Here is a 17,719-nt window from a genome sequence, read left to right on the forward strand (position 1 = left end):
GTTTCCTTTTTTAGATTTTAGATTTTATTTATTTTTTAAATGCATAGAATGCAATGCATACATCAAAAATAAGCATTTAATTATTACCCATTGTTTCTCTGTCTTGTACTGTGAACAATGACAATAAAGTTGACAGATGAATTAAGTACATTTAAGTGCCATTCAGTTGGGGTTTTAAATAAGCATTTTCTGAGATGCACATTAAACACAAAACATTAATTTATCTTTTAATTATTTAAAATTTACTTAACTTTTTGGTAAACAGGGGATTTACTATAAAAAATAAAACATGGAAGAAATGTTGTGTGATTAAAACTTAAAAAAAAAAGTAAGGTTTTTTTTTTTTTTTTTTGTAGGCTATGTACATTCTGCTGAACAACAGTCTTTAACCGGACTTTTATTTTGACGGGTTGGCGTGCCTTTACAGTGTGATGTGACGCTAGTTTTACTCAACTCAAACGGTCAAATGCTCATGAAGTGACTGTCAGAGCAGTTCTGGAGATGTTGTACATGTGTTCACGTCCTTATTTAGTGAGACAGCAGACGCTGAATTCACTGCAAGCTTCATGCGTGCTTCAGTGTGTTTAATGAATGAAGACGCGCTTCTGCTCCATTCATTAACAAAGAGACGCAGAACATGCAGGATTCATATTTAAACAGACTATTCCGGCTTAGTATTTACAGATATTAGTCCATATCGTGATTTGATGTAAGGGCAATGAGCTATTTTTTATGAATTCATTCAAAATTTGGCAAGTTCCTTGCCATTCCGCATTAAACTGTAAATTCCGTTTTTATGACTGGATTCCGCGATTCCCTCCACGTTTTCTGCATCGCGGAAATCATAGGGCCCTAGTTGTGGTACGCCAGCTCTATCTTGCAATGGACACATGCCACGACGTTCTCTTTACGTTTGCCCGCGCACTCAAATCAAAACACTGCTGACTCCTTGCAGTATGCGACTTCGGACGCAGAGCTTGTGTCTCCTTCCGCTTTGTGGGTGACGTAAACCCGTTGTTACATTAAAAAAAATCATTGCCAAAGAACCTGATGTGAGATTTAAAATAAATTAAAAGAGGCTTCGAGGCAGAGGAATTTGCCTTGATCATTCTTTGTAATCGAGTTACTCGAGGAATCGTTTCAGCCCTAATTTATAATGCATTCAGAAACCATTCTCAGAATTTTACAGGCACTTTTTTTTAAGTTTAAGATGACTTTAGTTTTTCTCAAAAGAAATGTAAAAATGCTAATGAAGTGACTCTCAGAGCAGTTTTAGAGATTGTTCATGTACTCATATTGAGGTGACATTAACTTAAATCACAGTGGGCATAACGCACGGTTAAGTATGTGTGTAGTAAATTAAACAGTGTGTCTACCTCATTCAGAGGCACACAGAAAATGTTGAATTCCTATTTAAATAGCGCTTTGCTTCTTAATATTCATGGACCGTAGTCCATATCACTTTAAGTGTACTGACCTACTTTTTATTTATTTATCCAAAATTAGCAAATTGATAAATGAAATAAAATTAATAAATAAAAAACATTCCATGTTATATAGTAAATTCCATTTTCAGGCCTGGAATCCACAATTCCGTCCACATTTTCTGCATCATGAAAATCTTAAGGCTCTACATGTATAACAATCTTCGCTCTGCATTTAAGAGTTCATAACCATTACACCAGAATAGGGCTGGGATAAGCAATTATTTTTAAACGATTAATCTAGCGATAATTTTTTTCCGCTGCATCGATTAATCTAATGATTAATTTTTTCAGACTGATTCGATTTCGATTATCTCCCCATTAATTGACTATTAACAAATTTATACATGCTGATTTACATATCTGAATGAAAAAAACATGAATTCCTTAACATTGCAATATATGTTTATTGCTCTTAAAATTACAAAATAAAAGACAACTAAGAATGCATTACTTTGCACTTGTATAGAGATAGCATTCAATAAAACCTTGAAGCCTTGAAAACACATAGCTTACTGAAACAAGCTTACTGAACCCATAGGGTGTAGCTTACTGAAAAAACTTATTCTTTCAGATGAAAATAACAACTTGATGTCTAGCATTCAATAAAAAAGATCACCCAAAATACTTGTTTAGAGCAATTGAAAGAATACAGTAACCAATGTAAACTTGAGGGCTTTAAGCTAATACAGCGAGTGCTTTTCCCCAAAAAAATTATAATAAATTAACAGTAGGAGCCAGCAGCTTGTCATGGAGCAAAAAAAAAAATCTCAGAATGCTCCACGTGAAACTTTGGCGTTCCGCCCTTTTTCTATCGTGTCTAATGATTTTGGTTAATATGCCCGAAGGAGGGAGAGAAAGAGAGCAAGAAGCGCTCGTGTTGTTTGAAGACTGCGAGTGCGCGAGAGTGCGTGAAACTTTGGTGTTTCGCCCTTTTTCTATCGTGTTTAATGATTTTGATTAATATGCACAAGGGAGAGAGAGCAAGAAGCACTCGTGTTGTTTTGTAAACTGCACGCAGCCAGGGCTCTCTCTCGTACGTGCCCTGTCACGTGGCGCAACAGTCATTCTATTCTAAATCACTCACCGATCAAATAAGGCTTTGACAGCCGCCAAAAAATAAAGATCAATGCAGAAAAACCCCTGGAATGGTTATATAACGTTGGACAGAATGTTGATCCGGCCATCGCAAATATTCAGTGCACATAAGGTAAACGTTAGAGAAATAAAACAGGTCGATGAATCGATGCGCATATTTTGCGTTGACGTATTTTTTGCGTCGATGTCATTGATGACCTCGACGCGTTGTCCCAGCCCTACACCATAACTAATCTGGGTTAAAAAAAAAAAAAAAAAAGTTTATCACATCTTAAGGTTTGTTTAGCCCTTTTTTCTCTGTGCATTTTTTTGTATCTGAATTTGTACAAAAGTGCTGCTTTGATGGCTGTAGCAGCTAGGGATGCACCGGTTGACCGGCCATACATCGGAACCGGCCGGTTTTTGATTAAAATACGCGATCGGCAATCGCCCGATTTTTCCAGAAGTTCGCTCGCGTGCACAGAATACATTGTAATCGTTCGCTATGTCATTTGTGTGGAAGTATTTCGAAATCTGTGCGCAGGACACGGGCAGCCGATCAGTACTGGAAATGCAGAGCTTCATGTCTGAGGCACAGATAGCAGGAAGCGATCAGCCGTTGGTGTGCTGGCACACAAATAAGAGTCCCTTTCCTGCGCGCACTAAAGCTGTGCTAGCATATACTGTACCGGACCGGTCCACGCCCTGAACACGAGTAGACCATGAAGAGATGTTCAGATCAACTTCTCACGTGTTGGATGAGAAACGAAACGGACTAAACTATGACAAAACTGTTTTTTTTTTTTTTTTTTTTTAGTAGAACTTGCATACACGTTTGAAAAGCCAGAAGTAAACGTCAGTTCTGCATTAGGATGATTATTTTTATTTTACCTTGAAATTACATAGACTTAATTTGATTTAAAAATCACCATGTAGCACACTCAAAAAAGTGTTTCATTCATCCAATAATCTTTTTTTAGGGTAATGATTCACATCTATATTTTTTTACTTGAGACAATAAATTATTTATTTTTCATTAGCTCAAGTAAAAAAATATAGATGTGAATCATTACCCTAATTTTTTTGGGGGTGGGTGAATTAAATACTTTTTGCATCTTTGTTTTATTTGCACCAACATTATTTGATTTTAACATTTTGGAATAATGTATGTAGCATACTTTTATTTAGTCTAACTGATAAAGACCTTTTTTTATTTAAAAGCAAATTTAAAAACTAAAACAAATACTGAATGCTAATTAAGAAACATCTTATTGAATGTGTGTTGATTTTGTTGTTTGGATTGTAGAACTATGCAGTTATTGCCTTTTAATTCACATGGTTACAGTTAATCTTTTAATTTAAGGCTAGTTCTCTGTAGTTTCAGCACAATTCAAAAACAAAAGCTAAATGCTGATGTCTGTATCATCTATGTTTGTAATGATTGTAGTCTTCTTGCTGTGCAGTTACTGCTGTTAATTTCAGATGGTTACGGTTATTGTTTTCAATAGCCAAAAGCCAGTTTGGCCTATTCAATACCAAATAAACATCTTCTTTATGCATATTTTCCATCTTTCTTGTTTGTTGAAAGATAATTAAAAAAAAAACAGAAATCAGTATTGGAATCAGCCAATTTGCTTGTAAAAAAATCGGAATTGGCCATAAAAAATCATGATCGTGCATCCCTAGTAGCAGCAGTGCTTAAGGGTTTTTACCTCTTATCATGCTAAGAACGGCATGGTAAAGGTGCATCTTTCAGTTACTTAAGAATTGCATCTTGGCTACCTTTTAACCCATCTGGCTCTTCTGTATTTCTTATGTGCATGCTAGTTTTTGAACAAATTGCAGTCCCCAGTCTTATTTTAGCCTATTATATGAGTCATAGTCAACAAGACCTACCACATATGTTTTCCTTGATGCACTCAGACATTACCAGTGTACAGATTAAACTGCATTTAGTACCTTGAGCTTGAGAGCCTGATGTTCTTTTACCCAGTATGTTGAGATGATGGTTGTCAAGTTGCTGTAGCAGGGCATACAGGACAGCAAGTGAACATTAGGGCATTGTATTGCCAGCAAAGTTATGGTACGTGTAAGGATACGGAGGCTACAATACATTATCACATTACGGGGCTGGAATAAATTTCTCTTCATCAGAATTTAGTAAAACAGCTGTTAATTAAACACTGTATGATATAGGGCCTTTGTTAACTATAGGTATTATGAAGGGCCTCCATAAATGCACCACATTATAACAATACAGGTAATGACATAAATTTCATGTTAACATTGGGCACTCCACATCAGGTATAATTAGGGCTGGGTATTGTTCAAAATCTTTCGATCCGGTGCCAATTTCGATACCTCAGTTTCGATACCGGTTCCTAACGATACTTTTTTCGATACCATATGTTTTAAAATCCATTTCAACATCAACACAAATACATGAAACACAAAACTTTTATTTTTCACCTTAATTAAAACAATTTCTGGTAACACTTCACACTCAGGATAACATTATTAATACAACTGGTTGTGCTTTTTGGATAGGGGTGCGCCATTCAGGGGCGGACTGGGACCAAAAAGTGGCCCTGGACTTTCTGGCCCACAGCAGCCCACCACATCATAACGCAAACGCTCCTGTTTTTATGTCATTTATTAATTTAATATTTAAGTAAACAGTTTGGGGATTTTAACCAATATGGCAACTGATCCTACGTAAAAAAAGAAAAAAAAAGAACAACAGCTGTTCATTTAGCGACTCAGTGAGCGATACATGCTCATCAAGACACAAACATTATTCTAGAACTCACACTTTGCATTCAGTTATCAGGTCCATACAAATCATGCATGAAATTGAAGTTTATAAACTCAAACGATAGCTTTATGTGCTTTACAGATGAACTTGAAGTCTTTATTCATTCGAGATGTTCAATAATAGATAATCTTTGGCAAGTTCATGATCCGATTAGTGAACCGATGATTATTTTGAGTCAATCTTTTAAAATAATTATTTATTTTGTTTAATGAAACCAGTGTGGAAACCAGTATTTCACAAACTGGATAGATCTGAGGTGCAGGGCTCGCAAAATCGCTAGCCCCACGTCCCGAGGATATTGTGTTTTCCAGTCCGATGGGCTATCGTGAATAGTGATGTAAAATTCCTAACTTGATTCGCGTTGTTCACTCGCTTGAAGGGGTGAAACGGATCGTAGCTGATCGTTTGCACTCGTTTCTAAATATTGCTGATTCAAGCGTTTTAAACAATTCGTGCGCGTTCGGAGCTTGCGCTCACTCATTCAAAGCACGCGATACGAGCAGCATTTCAGACAGTGCGCGTACAGATAATGAATTCATCTTTCGCGTTTCGTAGCTTCTGAATGAACACATACACACAATTATATCAAAATAATTGTCTCTGCAAATATTCTCGTAAACAGTCGGTTATGTTTTAAGTGAACGTATACAGTGGCCTGCTGTTTAGAGAAATTCGCTGTACCGGATAAATCTGTCTCTCTCTCCGTTTTTAGACAACGTGATATGGGGCGTGTTTCAAGATACGCAATGGAGTAGACCAAACTAAACAGGGAGGGAGGGCAAGCCGGCTTTGGTTGCAATACTTATCGCATATGTTGCACTTTGCTGACTCGGCATCCACTTTTATAAAGTGTAGCCACACTTTAGACCTTTTGACATTGTAAAACGGAAACGTTTTGAGAAAAAACAACTACAGTTGTGTTGTGTGACTGCGAGTATCTTCAGAAATCCTCCCCGTCAAGTCACGTGGTGGTCGACAGCCATTCACGGCGAATTTAGGTCCTTACATGCACGTATGCTACAAGCTCACACAGACACAGCCGCTTGGCAAAAAAAAAAAAAAAAAACCCGGCCGCTTGGTTTTTGGAACCGAAATTTGGCACCGAAAGATAAATAATTTTTCGATACTCATAGTATCTAAGTTTTTCATTCGATACCATAAAGGTATCGAAGTTCGGTACCCAGCCCTAGGTATAATTCAGATTTTTCCGCAATGCAGAAAACACGGAGGGAATCGTGGAATCCAGTCATAAAAACAGAATTCACAGTTTAACAAAATTTTTAATGATTTAATCAAATTGCCATTGTCAATTGTCATTGCACTTACATCAAATCACGATATGGACTAATATCTGTAAATATTAAGCAGGTACAGTCTATTTAAATATGAATCATGCATGTTCTGCATGTCTCTGTTAATGAATGGAGCAGAAGCGCGGCGACTTTTATCACACACACTGAAGCACGCGTGACGCTTGTGGTAATTTCAGCGTCTGCTGTCTCACTAAATAAGACGTGAACACATGTACAACATCTCCAGAACTGCTCTGACAGTCACTTCATGAGCATTTGACCGTTTGATTCAAGTAAGACTAGCGTCACATCACATACACAGAACTGAAAATGTATGTAAACCCTTCAAAATAAAAGTCCGGTTTAGTTTAAAGACAAGTCTTTGCCAGAGATGTATTACTATTGTTCAGCAGAATGTATATAGGCTACTACTAAAAAGAAAAATCAAACATTATTTTTTTTTAAGGTTTAACCCCTTTACGTGCAAACATCGCTGACGGCCCCAGTTTATTATTGTTTCACTTTCACAGCACATTAAACATCACTGTCTTCATCTGGAAAAACTGTGCATCAATGGAAAGTTTAAAGACTCAAGCTTCGATATTTGACCAATATTTTGATAAAACATTGTTGCAGTGACAGATATTTAGTGATTTATGTCAGGAGTGCAAAATAATAAATCCGTATTATGCCACATTTTGAATAGAAATTCACAACTCAATCATATTCAGTCACATAAGCAGCGGTTTATTTGTGTTCACATAGACTCACTGAACAGCGTCAATAAGGATTTATAGACCAAAGATGCATATCTGCGGAGATATATGGATATATTTACTGATGTTTACTTCATATTTCTTCAGACAGAATCGTCATTTCTATTCATTTTCCACGGATTTACGCGATCAGATGATAAACAGCCTCTCCCAGCGATCGGTGTGTGCGTGCAGTAGTCACAGCTCGTGCGGTGTGTGACTCAGACTCTGATTGGGTCTTTCAAACGTCAATCTTAGAGTTTCATATCTGGACACCGCCCCATCGTGTCACATGCTTCCTGCACACTTCCTGGTAGTTATCTGGCCAAAACAACACTGAAACACCTCTGTACACACAAAATATCCGAATAATAAACCCGCGATTACGATAGTAAAGCTTGGTATGAGAATTTCTTGAGATCTGGGGCGTTTTTATAAAAAAAAATCGAAAATGTACATCGGAAATGCTAACTTGTGCAGCGATGAAAAAGGCTACAAATAACATATTTTTACAACAGTAAACGACCAAATGCCACCCCTGATCGCTAAAGGAAGTTATTATAAACACTCGATCGGGGTTTAAAGTGAGTTTTGAGTAAAAGTGTACTAATAATTTCATAAATTGTCAGATGTAGCTTGATGCTAACGTTAGCACCAATGCTACTAATAGCAGGTGCTTTTCTTCTTCATAATGCATTTTTGTCTCAATAATTCACGTAAGGTCGTAAGAAAATGTTTTGTTTTATTTTTATAGTAAGACTTTTGATAAATAAGGGCTAAATGCAAAGAGAGACTGAAGTGAGATCGCTGCTTTGTTGCTTTGTAAAGCCTGAAAAACCACAATCAAAGCTAATAAAGGTGGAATAAAAACAAAAGAATAATGATAAAAGAATAATGCTGATAATGTGTCATACTTGGCGGAGGTGTGAAAGAACCGTTTGGTGAGAACAATACAATCATGATTCGGGCAGTTTTCAACAGTGAAACATACACAAAGAGCACAGGAATGTTTACATGTGAGATCTTACAGAGATGACAAGGGCCATAAATCAATCTGATTTGCCTTCTCTAAAAACACACATGACATGGCCTTAGAAAATATTTCATAAAATTCACAGTTTTACAGATTCGATTATGAAGTCTTGGAAGACTTGTGGCCTTAGCTACACTGTGTTTTCAAACTCATTTCCTACATCAACATTTTTTAAAATACATTTAAAACATATGTTTTTAATATTTTTATTTTTGTTTTTATGTTTGAGCTTATATATCTCTATTATCATAACAGTCTGAGTGATTCTGATTCCTGAACAGTAAACTTTAAAGTGTCAGCTTTGTGAACAAAGGTTGATTATGTATCTAGTCAGAAAGAATCATGAGCAGAAACCTTTTTATTTTGGGTATGTCATTTCGGTCTCCATGCCAAAAAAGGGGGGTTACTAGTAAGGGGTTAAATCACAACATTTCTTCCATGTTTTTTTTTGTTTTGTTTTTTATAGTAAATCCCCTTTTGTTTACCAAAAAGTTAAGTTTGTTAAATTTCCAATAATTAAAAAATAAATTAAATTAATGTTTTGTGTTTAATGTTTAATGTGCATCTCAGAAAATGCTTTATTTAAAACCCCAACTGAATGGCACTTAAATGCACTTAATCCATCTGTCAACTTTATTGTCATTGTTCACAGTACATGACAGAGAAACAATGGGTAATAATTAAATGCTTATTTTTGATGTATGTATTGAATTCTATACATTTAAAAATATATATATTTATTTTTCTAAAAAAGGAAACTTAGTTGTTTATTTTAAGAGACCCAGGAGTCGTATTTTTTCTTGCATCATTTATATTGCACTTTAATTAAGCAAAAACACATTTTATCCGATTACTCGATTAATCTATGGAATTTTTGGTAGAATATTCTATTTTTATTATTTATTTTTTTGCACGCCTAAATAAATTGGCTTCCTCCTGTAGTTAAATAATGTGTAGAAAGCATTTTAAACTGATATGCAGAATACCGTAGTAAACCAATTTCAGCACTGCACTGACCATCTCACTATCTACAAATAAATCTTGAACTGGTTATAGACCACGTGTATGTTCAATTGGCTAAAAAAGTTCAGCGTCACCCTGTTTATGCAAGAGTTTACATGCAAGCTCCATCAGTTACAGAAACTCTCCAGATGGATCACTGTTTTTCTCTAAATTACGCTGGAAATATTTACATGTTTGGGAATATATGTTGCAATCCTCATATCTGTCCTTGTGCAGCTGTGATCAGCTGATCATGTCCTACTCTGACCTGTGGTTGAACCTGTGGAGACTATATTCTTGGAGAAACACCTGAGATTAACATCTGTGAGCAGTGCCTTTTAGCAATGGGATGTGATTATGAAGTTCATAGTGCTCGGCTCAAAAATCAAAATAATGGTGATTGAATGTTTGTTCATCAAGAATGTTGAAATACTAGTCAGAGACTGTTTTGATTTAGGCTAGCTGCTGAAGTTAAACATTAGCACAGCAATTCAACCATAATTTCTTTTGTTAGCCTCAGGCGCCACTTTAGCCCTTTTGTAGCGGGAGCGACGGTCGGTTTTGTGTTGTGGTCAACAAAGACACATGCTTATTATCACACCCTCCAGACCCTCTTCTATCAGTACTAACACCCCCCACACACGACTATGGGCACGTTATTTACGAGTTCACAGCGTTATCTAGCAAACCACGGCCTCCAGCACACACTGAGAGCAGTGGGGGATATATGGGAGTGTGTTTGGAGCGTATGGTCAGTACTGTGGAAATCTGCTGACTTGTAGTAATGCACTGGGAGCTGGAAAAATGGGGGCATGGGCTTCCTGTGTGAGAGACAAGGCCCACCATCCACACATGCCGCACATACTCAACTGTTCAGAGTTTATGGGCCATGGATTATTTAGATGATATCTGTTTAATTTAATATGAAATATGGTGAAGAATATTAACAAGGTGTTGAGATTACTACAGACTGCTGTTATTGGTAGCAGAAAGAATAGTCAGATATAATGAAGTTTGGTGAAATACAGAAATAGACATGATTAAGAATGATGTAGTAAATGCTACTTTGTATATTTTTTTCGTCGTTGGACGGAATGCTGTTGAATGAGTTTTTCAGCCCCGTACGGCTCCTAAACGATACAATAAAAGCTATTTTAAGCATGCTTAAACACTATATTCATGCAGTAAACTTGGCATGCCTTTTCTTTCTTTTCCATTCTCTGTTCTTTCCTCCTTTATTTTGCTCCATGTCTGCCTCCTACCAGTCATGTGACATTGAAGGGGGCGGGACTCTTTCTCTCTCATCACATCAAACTCTTTGTTCTCCAGACGACACTCATATCATGTCTACAGTAGAGTGGCTCTGTCCCTGGCCTTGAAGTCAGCACTCTTCTGCCCTTCACACACATGCACACTTTCTCACCGTGATTACAAATGCAGGGTAATGCTTTTTGACTTTTTGCCCAACAGTTTACCCCGCTCCCCCATGCCATCGGCATCTTCCTGAGCCACCTTAACTCTATTATGAATGATTGTGCTCAAGGTCGTTGCTATTTGCATGCATGCAGGTGTGTGTATTCAGTCTTCTCGTCTCGGCTGTCTGCATGTTACCCGCGTAATCACCGCAGGCTAGATTTCCTGTGTTTTCATTTTGCTCTCCACCTTGTTCTGTCATTTCCTGAATAAGCAGGGTGTGTATGTAAGTGTCGGAGGCGAAGGAATTCATCATAAAAGCAATGAATGATGTGGATGAGAGTCCAGCCTGAAAATGCACTTGGTGTGACACCAACGTTGCAGTAGTGATAAAAGTATCCTTTTTTTAATTACATTTATTATGTAATGAAGTAGTGTAATAAAACAAAACATGATTTATTATTATAAATCATGGCACTGTTAATATAGTAATAGAAATATATTAATATATATAATGTAATGTGTGTATACAGTTGTTATTTTTGATGAGAAATAATGATTATTATGACTGTTTAATGAGAGAGAGTTCTGCTTTTGAGATTTGCAGCGTTGATCAGTCCTGGTACTGCTTCAGTTGACAATCCCCAGCCACTGTGTGTGTTACAGAGAGAGATTCTGTAGTTTTCTGACCTTGAGATGGGACGCTCCCGTCCTTCCACCCATTCCCACTTGAGTTGGGCTGTGATTTTGTCTTCGCTAGTGCTAATGTTAGACTTTATCGTGGTTTGTTCTGTGCAGAGGTCACAGTCTGTAGGAAACATCAGAGAAAGGTTAAGCAGCTTTATTTTTCTGTCGATCATCAGCACTTCAGAACATCTCGCTTAACTTGGGGAGATTTTTGAGTGGTTGCGCTCTACTTGCAAGTTGTTATGATTTTAAGTGCTACACCACATTATCATGTGATGTTCAAGTTGAGTTAAAGAGGAGGTTAGTCATCATCCTTTTATTTTTTTATTTTTTTTTAATACCAAGAATCAGTATGGTTTATGTACTTTTTCTTTGATACGGCCCATGTTTGCTTTGGAGAAGCATGTAGCAAGCAAGCATTTTTAATTCCTTTTGCAATATTACTCTTCAAACATATAATCATGCCCCCATTCTAAACATTTGTGTCAGGAAAAAGTATTTTGATAGTACCACAGCAGGGGGATTTTATCTACAAATGACTTATTTATAGATGTCTTTGCATAGTGAAAGTGAAACGTAATATGTAGGAATACACAGTTAGGATTTTTTTATTTTTGGCCGATACTGATTTTAACAAACAACTGTCGGCCGATAACTGTATTGGTCAATTGCATAAAGCAGATCTTAAAAACGAGAGAGAAAGAGAGAAAAAAAAGAATGGTACACAGAGTAGAATCAGTATTTCATTACAATTATATGAAACTCAGCACAATTTTTTTTTTTTTTTGTTAATCTGTTAATGATTTCCTAAGTGAAAAATATTTTGTGTAGTAGGCATATATATTCCTTTTGGTGTAGCATATATAGTTTTATTCTGTTTTCTCCGTTCACAGAAGTGCTGAAGGTGTGTGATGTGACCTTTTGTGAATCCGTGTTCTACACTGATTTAAACAAAAAGCTGCATATTACCTGAAAAAAAAAATCATGCTATTTCCAATATGCTGATGGCTTTTAAATAACCAAAATCGGCCGATAAATATCGGTGGGCTATACATCGGGGCATCCCTAATATTATGTGTTGGTTATTACACAATATACTCATAAGATTATATACTAGCATCATGAAATCTGAAATTCAGGGACTATCCTGTTCAGTCTTGTGAATATGAATTGTTTTAAGGTCGTTGATCTGGATTTACAACCAAAAATGTCTTGAGTTCTGTTTTGTATGAGAAATAATTTTCTAACACTTTCTAGTCTTGTGTAGCCAGACCTTCAGACTGACGGCAGAACCTTGTCTGCTTTAAGTGGCTAAGGCCTGTCCAAGAGGCCATATGACAGACAACCGTAGCTCATGTTTTTTAGGGGCAAGGAAGTGTCATCACAATAACAGATCAGTGTGTAAAACTCTTGGACGTATTTCAAAAGCACATGTACAGCAGACTTTATATATTTCACATAGTTTTGAAAATCTAGTGTTTAGTTGATCCAGATAAGTGCTCATCACCACAGTTGTAAACATGACTGCTTTCTTCTTTCGTCACTGCATCTTTCTTTCCATGCAGAAGGAATCACGATGTCAGCTGACTTTGCCAACCCTAGTGAACGTGGGCCTTTTCTTATGATTGAACCACTTGGCATCAAGCTGAAGGTTTCTGGATTATTTGGCCTATAAATGTTTGGCTGTATTTGTGTGACTTGTTTCTTTAGAGGGCTTGTGATTTGTCCTGTTAAAATGATTCTGTTTTGTGTCAAATGGAGTGTGTAATTGTTAATCAAAGCTAAATCTGGGTCCTGGAAAATAGGCTGGGTTTTTATAATGCTAATTGGCTGTGTTTTTATCACTGGCAGAGTATGAGATGGTGGCAAATTCAGTAGACCTGTAGGTTTATTGATTTGGATTGTGGGCTTATTTTTAATGTTTAAATTCCTTTAAAACAAATGCATTTATTTATTTTGGCGAAAGTGGACCGGAAGATTGCATGGGACAAATTGAAAGGCATTTGAGTAAAGTTACATGTAATACTACTTAATTGCGTTGCATAGTTTTTAGTCTACATGGGCATGACGTGTTATAGCAGGCATGTGACTCACATTTGAAGGCTCGTATGTCGTCGAAAATGTATTGTAGATCAAATTAGCTTATGCAAATTTCCCTTACTCACTCAGCTGTGATGACATTACCTGCCTTAGATCTTTACACACAGTCTCTTGTTTTAATTTTGTGGCCGCTTCCAGCTTGTTTCCTGTTTCCTCCAGAGGACAACGGGTTGGGAAGCATCTGATCTGTGCTCAGATCTGGGGTCTCTGCACCACAATCGCTTGCTCGGATCAAATGTATTACTTGTATGCACGCAAGATAATTCTCACACACATACAGACGTTTGAAAAGCTCTTTTCACCCAGACAAAAAAAAAAATCACATTCTTCCTGGCATGAAACATGCATCATATTCACTTATGTTCATGTGCTGCCTCTTGTGGCAGCTGTGTGTATTACGTGTCAGTCCCTCCCCCACCCTGAACCCATGTGGAAACATTTTGAATGCCCAGAAACACAAAACGCTCATCTGAACTGGCAGCAGAGGTAACATGGCATTCCAGCGAAGAGAAAAAAAGACTGCAAACAATGTTTGTAAAGCTTGTTCCAGGGAATCATAGCATGTTTACAGAAGCCTCATTCCTGTCTTTGTCAGCCTCTTCGAAACAGATTCTTGTTATTGGTGAAATCTATATGCACATTGTCTTCAAAATCGAACAGTTATACTTGTTATGCCTGTTCATGGTGTTCTGATGATGTTTATAATAATATTATATTAATAATAATATATTTATACATTTTAATTGTGTATTAGTAATGTTTTTAATTGTAGTATTATGTTGGGAACCAAATAGTTCTAGTTCCCATTGACTTGCATTATAGTTTCTTTTTCTTTTTTTGTCCATAGAATGGAAGCCTATAGGAAGCAAAACCAGTTGGTTACCAGCTTCCTTAAAAATATAGATGATTACCTTTTTTGGACATTTTTGCCTTTATGATAGGCCAGATCAGAGCTGATGGAGGTGCAGTATCAGCAGAGGTCCTTGAGTCCGGATTCGAACTCCCGTAGCACAATGGTGCTGGATGTCTGTGTGCTGCCCACAAGGCTTTTACTGTCAACAATCGTGACCTTTTTTTTTTTTTTTTGAATGGGCAATCCCTTTAATGTTAGTGAATTTTTATTTACATTTTTTCTTTTTTTTAAAGAATGAAACTGAAAGGTTGGTTGAAGTGAAGCGGAGCATGATTTTCTGTCTGTGTGTGCAGGCTGTAGCACAGATAAATGCCAGCTCTCCTCACGGTCACAGATTGTGAGCTCATATCTGGGCCAGTTATCTTTCCAGATTCTCAGTGGGAATACAGTTTGGCATGTTCCTGAAGTATCAGTACATCTGACAAGTTTAGTCCAAATCATTTAATGCAATCCGCTGTCTCTGTGGTGTTGGTAGTAGTGGTGTGATATCTAGATATTTTAAGGGATTTTGTTGATATGATAATTGGATGATATTGTGTTGGTACTTTCACAGGTTTAGGACTGCCATGGAAAGCTGACTCCCAAAGCATTTAATGTTCTTCATATTCTGTGCAGTGGTTAGTTTGCAGGCATGACAGAAATCAACTTTTCCAGCAAGTTAAAATTGATATTTAGCTTTTATGGACATTTTTACCTTTTAATTATGTCAGAAAAAAATTTACATTACAAAATGTAAGCATCATTTTTGTCTCATGCTTAAATTGAATCAAATTCTAATAGTAAGACACTATAGGGCAGTTAAAGTTGTTTGCAATGCAGAGGAAACTGAGAATCTGCATCTGAAGTGGCAGTATACTTGTTTAATGCATGAGTGATTCGTTGAGTCATTTATTTAACGCTTTCTTTCAAACGGCTGACCAAACACCATTGAGATGCAGAGATTTTACTTTTGATCAAATCAACATCACATTTGCACTCGTGCTGATATTTGGAGAAAAAACGCCACTCTACGTGTGATTAACTTAATTATCAGTCAATTTTTTGGCCCAATTATCTTAAAGTTTGGGGGAATTCTAAAAGTATTTTAATAGACTTAATTACAGAGTGAAAGCATAATCTGAATCATGTTTATGTGTATGTTCTCTGGGTGTTTGTTTGATTGTTGTGATACACTCAATAATGTTAAATTGCATATTGTTTAAACGAGAATTATGATGATGATGATCATGATGAGCTTCAATGCTTTTTCCCATTGAAAACCAACTGGGAACTTGTGATTTTAGTGAAAATGACCTTAAGTTGGTTTCATTCTATCTACATTTGGGACTGAAACCCACAGGATAAAAGCACGAAAACACAAAAATCTTAAAAGTTGAGAACGAGAGTCTATTGATTGGTATTTTCTCTGGTGAAAAGAAAAAAAAAAGAGCGAGGCTTCAGACAAGCTTTTGTTGTTGTCAAGCTCCTCTAAAGCAGATCTGAGTGTAATTCCAGCCTATAAAAAGCACACTTATTGGACTGTTAGAAGAAAACACAAAGTAGTGATAAGTGTGTGTTTCTGTCTTCAGTACGCTTTTAGTTCTCTTCTCGTCATTTTCCTCTGTGGTTACACTGATGCCTTTCCTTTTCCCCTTCACTTTTATCTCTCAAATCTCTTACTCGCTCTGATTCAGGGAAATCTTGAGTCATGTTGTACTTCAGATGAAAAAGATGTTGTTTGTTTCTCTGGTTTTGCAATCTTTTTATTTTCAGCAGTGCACTGCTTTTACTTGGTTAATGTTGCCACACTGCAAGAGCTGAGAGAGCAGAGGTTATGCAAGAATGTACTGGGGCTAATGTAAAGAGGTCAGAGGTCAGTTCCGTGCATTTTTGACAGTGCTTGACCCTGGTTATCTCTATTTCATTTTTTTTTGTGATGTTCAAAGGGAGGAAGTTGAGTGTTTTTATGGGAAAAGTCTCACTGAATAGCCTGTCAAGTGGCTTGCTAAATTCTCACGCACACAAACATCTAGAGGAAGTTTTGGATGGAACTGATGTTCTTGGTTAACTTCCAGTCAGATTTTGTTTTCTCACTTCCATGTCACTGTGCTGTGGGGAGGCAATAACCAGCAGACAAAGGTTACTCAATGTTTTTCACTCCACATCATTATATATTACTCTTATAAAGAAAAAGGACTGTAGAACTGTGGGTAGAAACAGGACTGGAGTTTGTGAAGAACTGCGTCTGAAAATGACTCCAACCAAATTATAACTCATTGTCCACACTAAGTACCTTGACATAAGTCTTTTAGAAGTAAAGTCATTGGGGATGCATTTGTGCATTTAGCTGAAACTTCAGTGCGAATGCTAATTATGAAGACAAATGTTTCCTAAAACATGAATGATTCTTGCTGTGAGTTGTAAGCGGTATATTTCTGTGTTTTCCAGATGTAGGAGAGCAGAAGGCCGTTATGCTGTTGACCGAGCTGCCATCATCAGTCACTGGAACTGGCTGCAGGCCCAGGTTTCAGATCTGGAGTACCGTATACGCCAACAGACCGACATTTACAGACAAATCCGCTCCAGCAAGGTGTGCATGTTTACTTTGTTCACTTTGTGATGTTTACCGTGTAGTTTAAGCTTTAACCCAGCAGAGGTAGCGTCTGCCACAGTAACTTGGCAACGTGGGTGCTCTCTCATGTTCCCGTGGCATTGTTTCATCATTCATTTGCTCTGTTTTTGTTTAAACTGACACTTTTACAACTTCACAAACACAATCAGATCATTTGGAGAATATCATTAATTGGCACTATTTGCCTGAAATGTGAAATGATGGCTGTGTATTAAGATCATTCTGACTCTACATGAAATGTTGAAATTGTAGATATGTATTGTTGATCTCATAAACCAGTTTTCATTATATTTTATATATTAACTGTTTGTTAAAGTTGTACTATTCACAATATTACTGTTTTTACCGTCTTTTTATAATAAATCAACAATGCAGAGCAAAAGAGATTTCTTTCTAAAAACAGGCACAAACATTTTCTTTACATTTATCAAGGTTTATAATATGTGATTTGCATGAGACAAGTGTTGATAAATGTAATATTGACTGTAAAACTTTTTGTTTTTATTTTCTACATAGTAAAAATGTTTTTTTATTTTA

At 36.7% G+C, this 17,719-nt stretch overlaps 1 protein-coding gene across 4 annotated transcripts in view; it reads left to right on the forward strand.

The window, feature by feature from the left end:
• LOC127952684 (KAT8 regulatory NSL complex subunit 1) overlaps positions 1–17,719 on the forward strand; it is a 67,856-nt gene that overhangs the window by 36,069 nt on the left and 14,068 nt on the right. For all 4 annotated transcript variants that reach the window (XM_052551343.1, XM_052551341.1, XM_052551342.1 and 1 more), the window contains one exon: positions 16,999–17,140. In XM_052551343.1, coding sequence (XP_052407303.1) covers positions 16,999–17,140 — 142 coding nt within the window. The remainder of the gene's footprint in view (positions 1–16,998; positions 17,141–17,719) is intronic.

This window comes from Carassius gibelio, chromosome B3 (assembly GCF_023724105.1).
Source record: "Carassius gibelio isolate Cgi1373 ecotype wild population from Czech Republic chromosome B3, carGib1.2-hapl.c, whole genome shotgun sequence".
NCBI lineage: Eukaryota > Metazoa > Chordata > Actinopteri > Cypriniformes > Cyprinidae > Carassius > Carassius gibelio.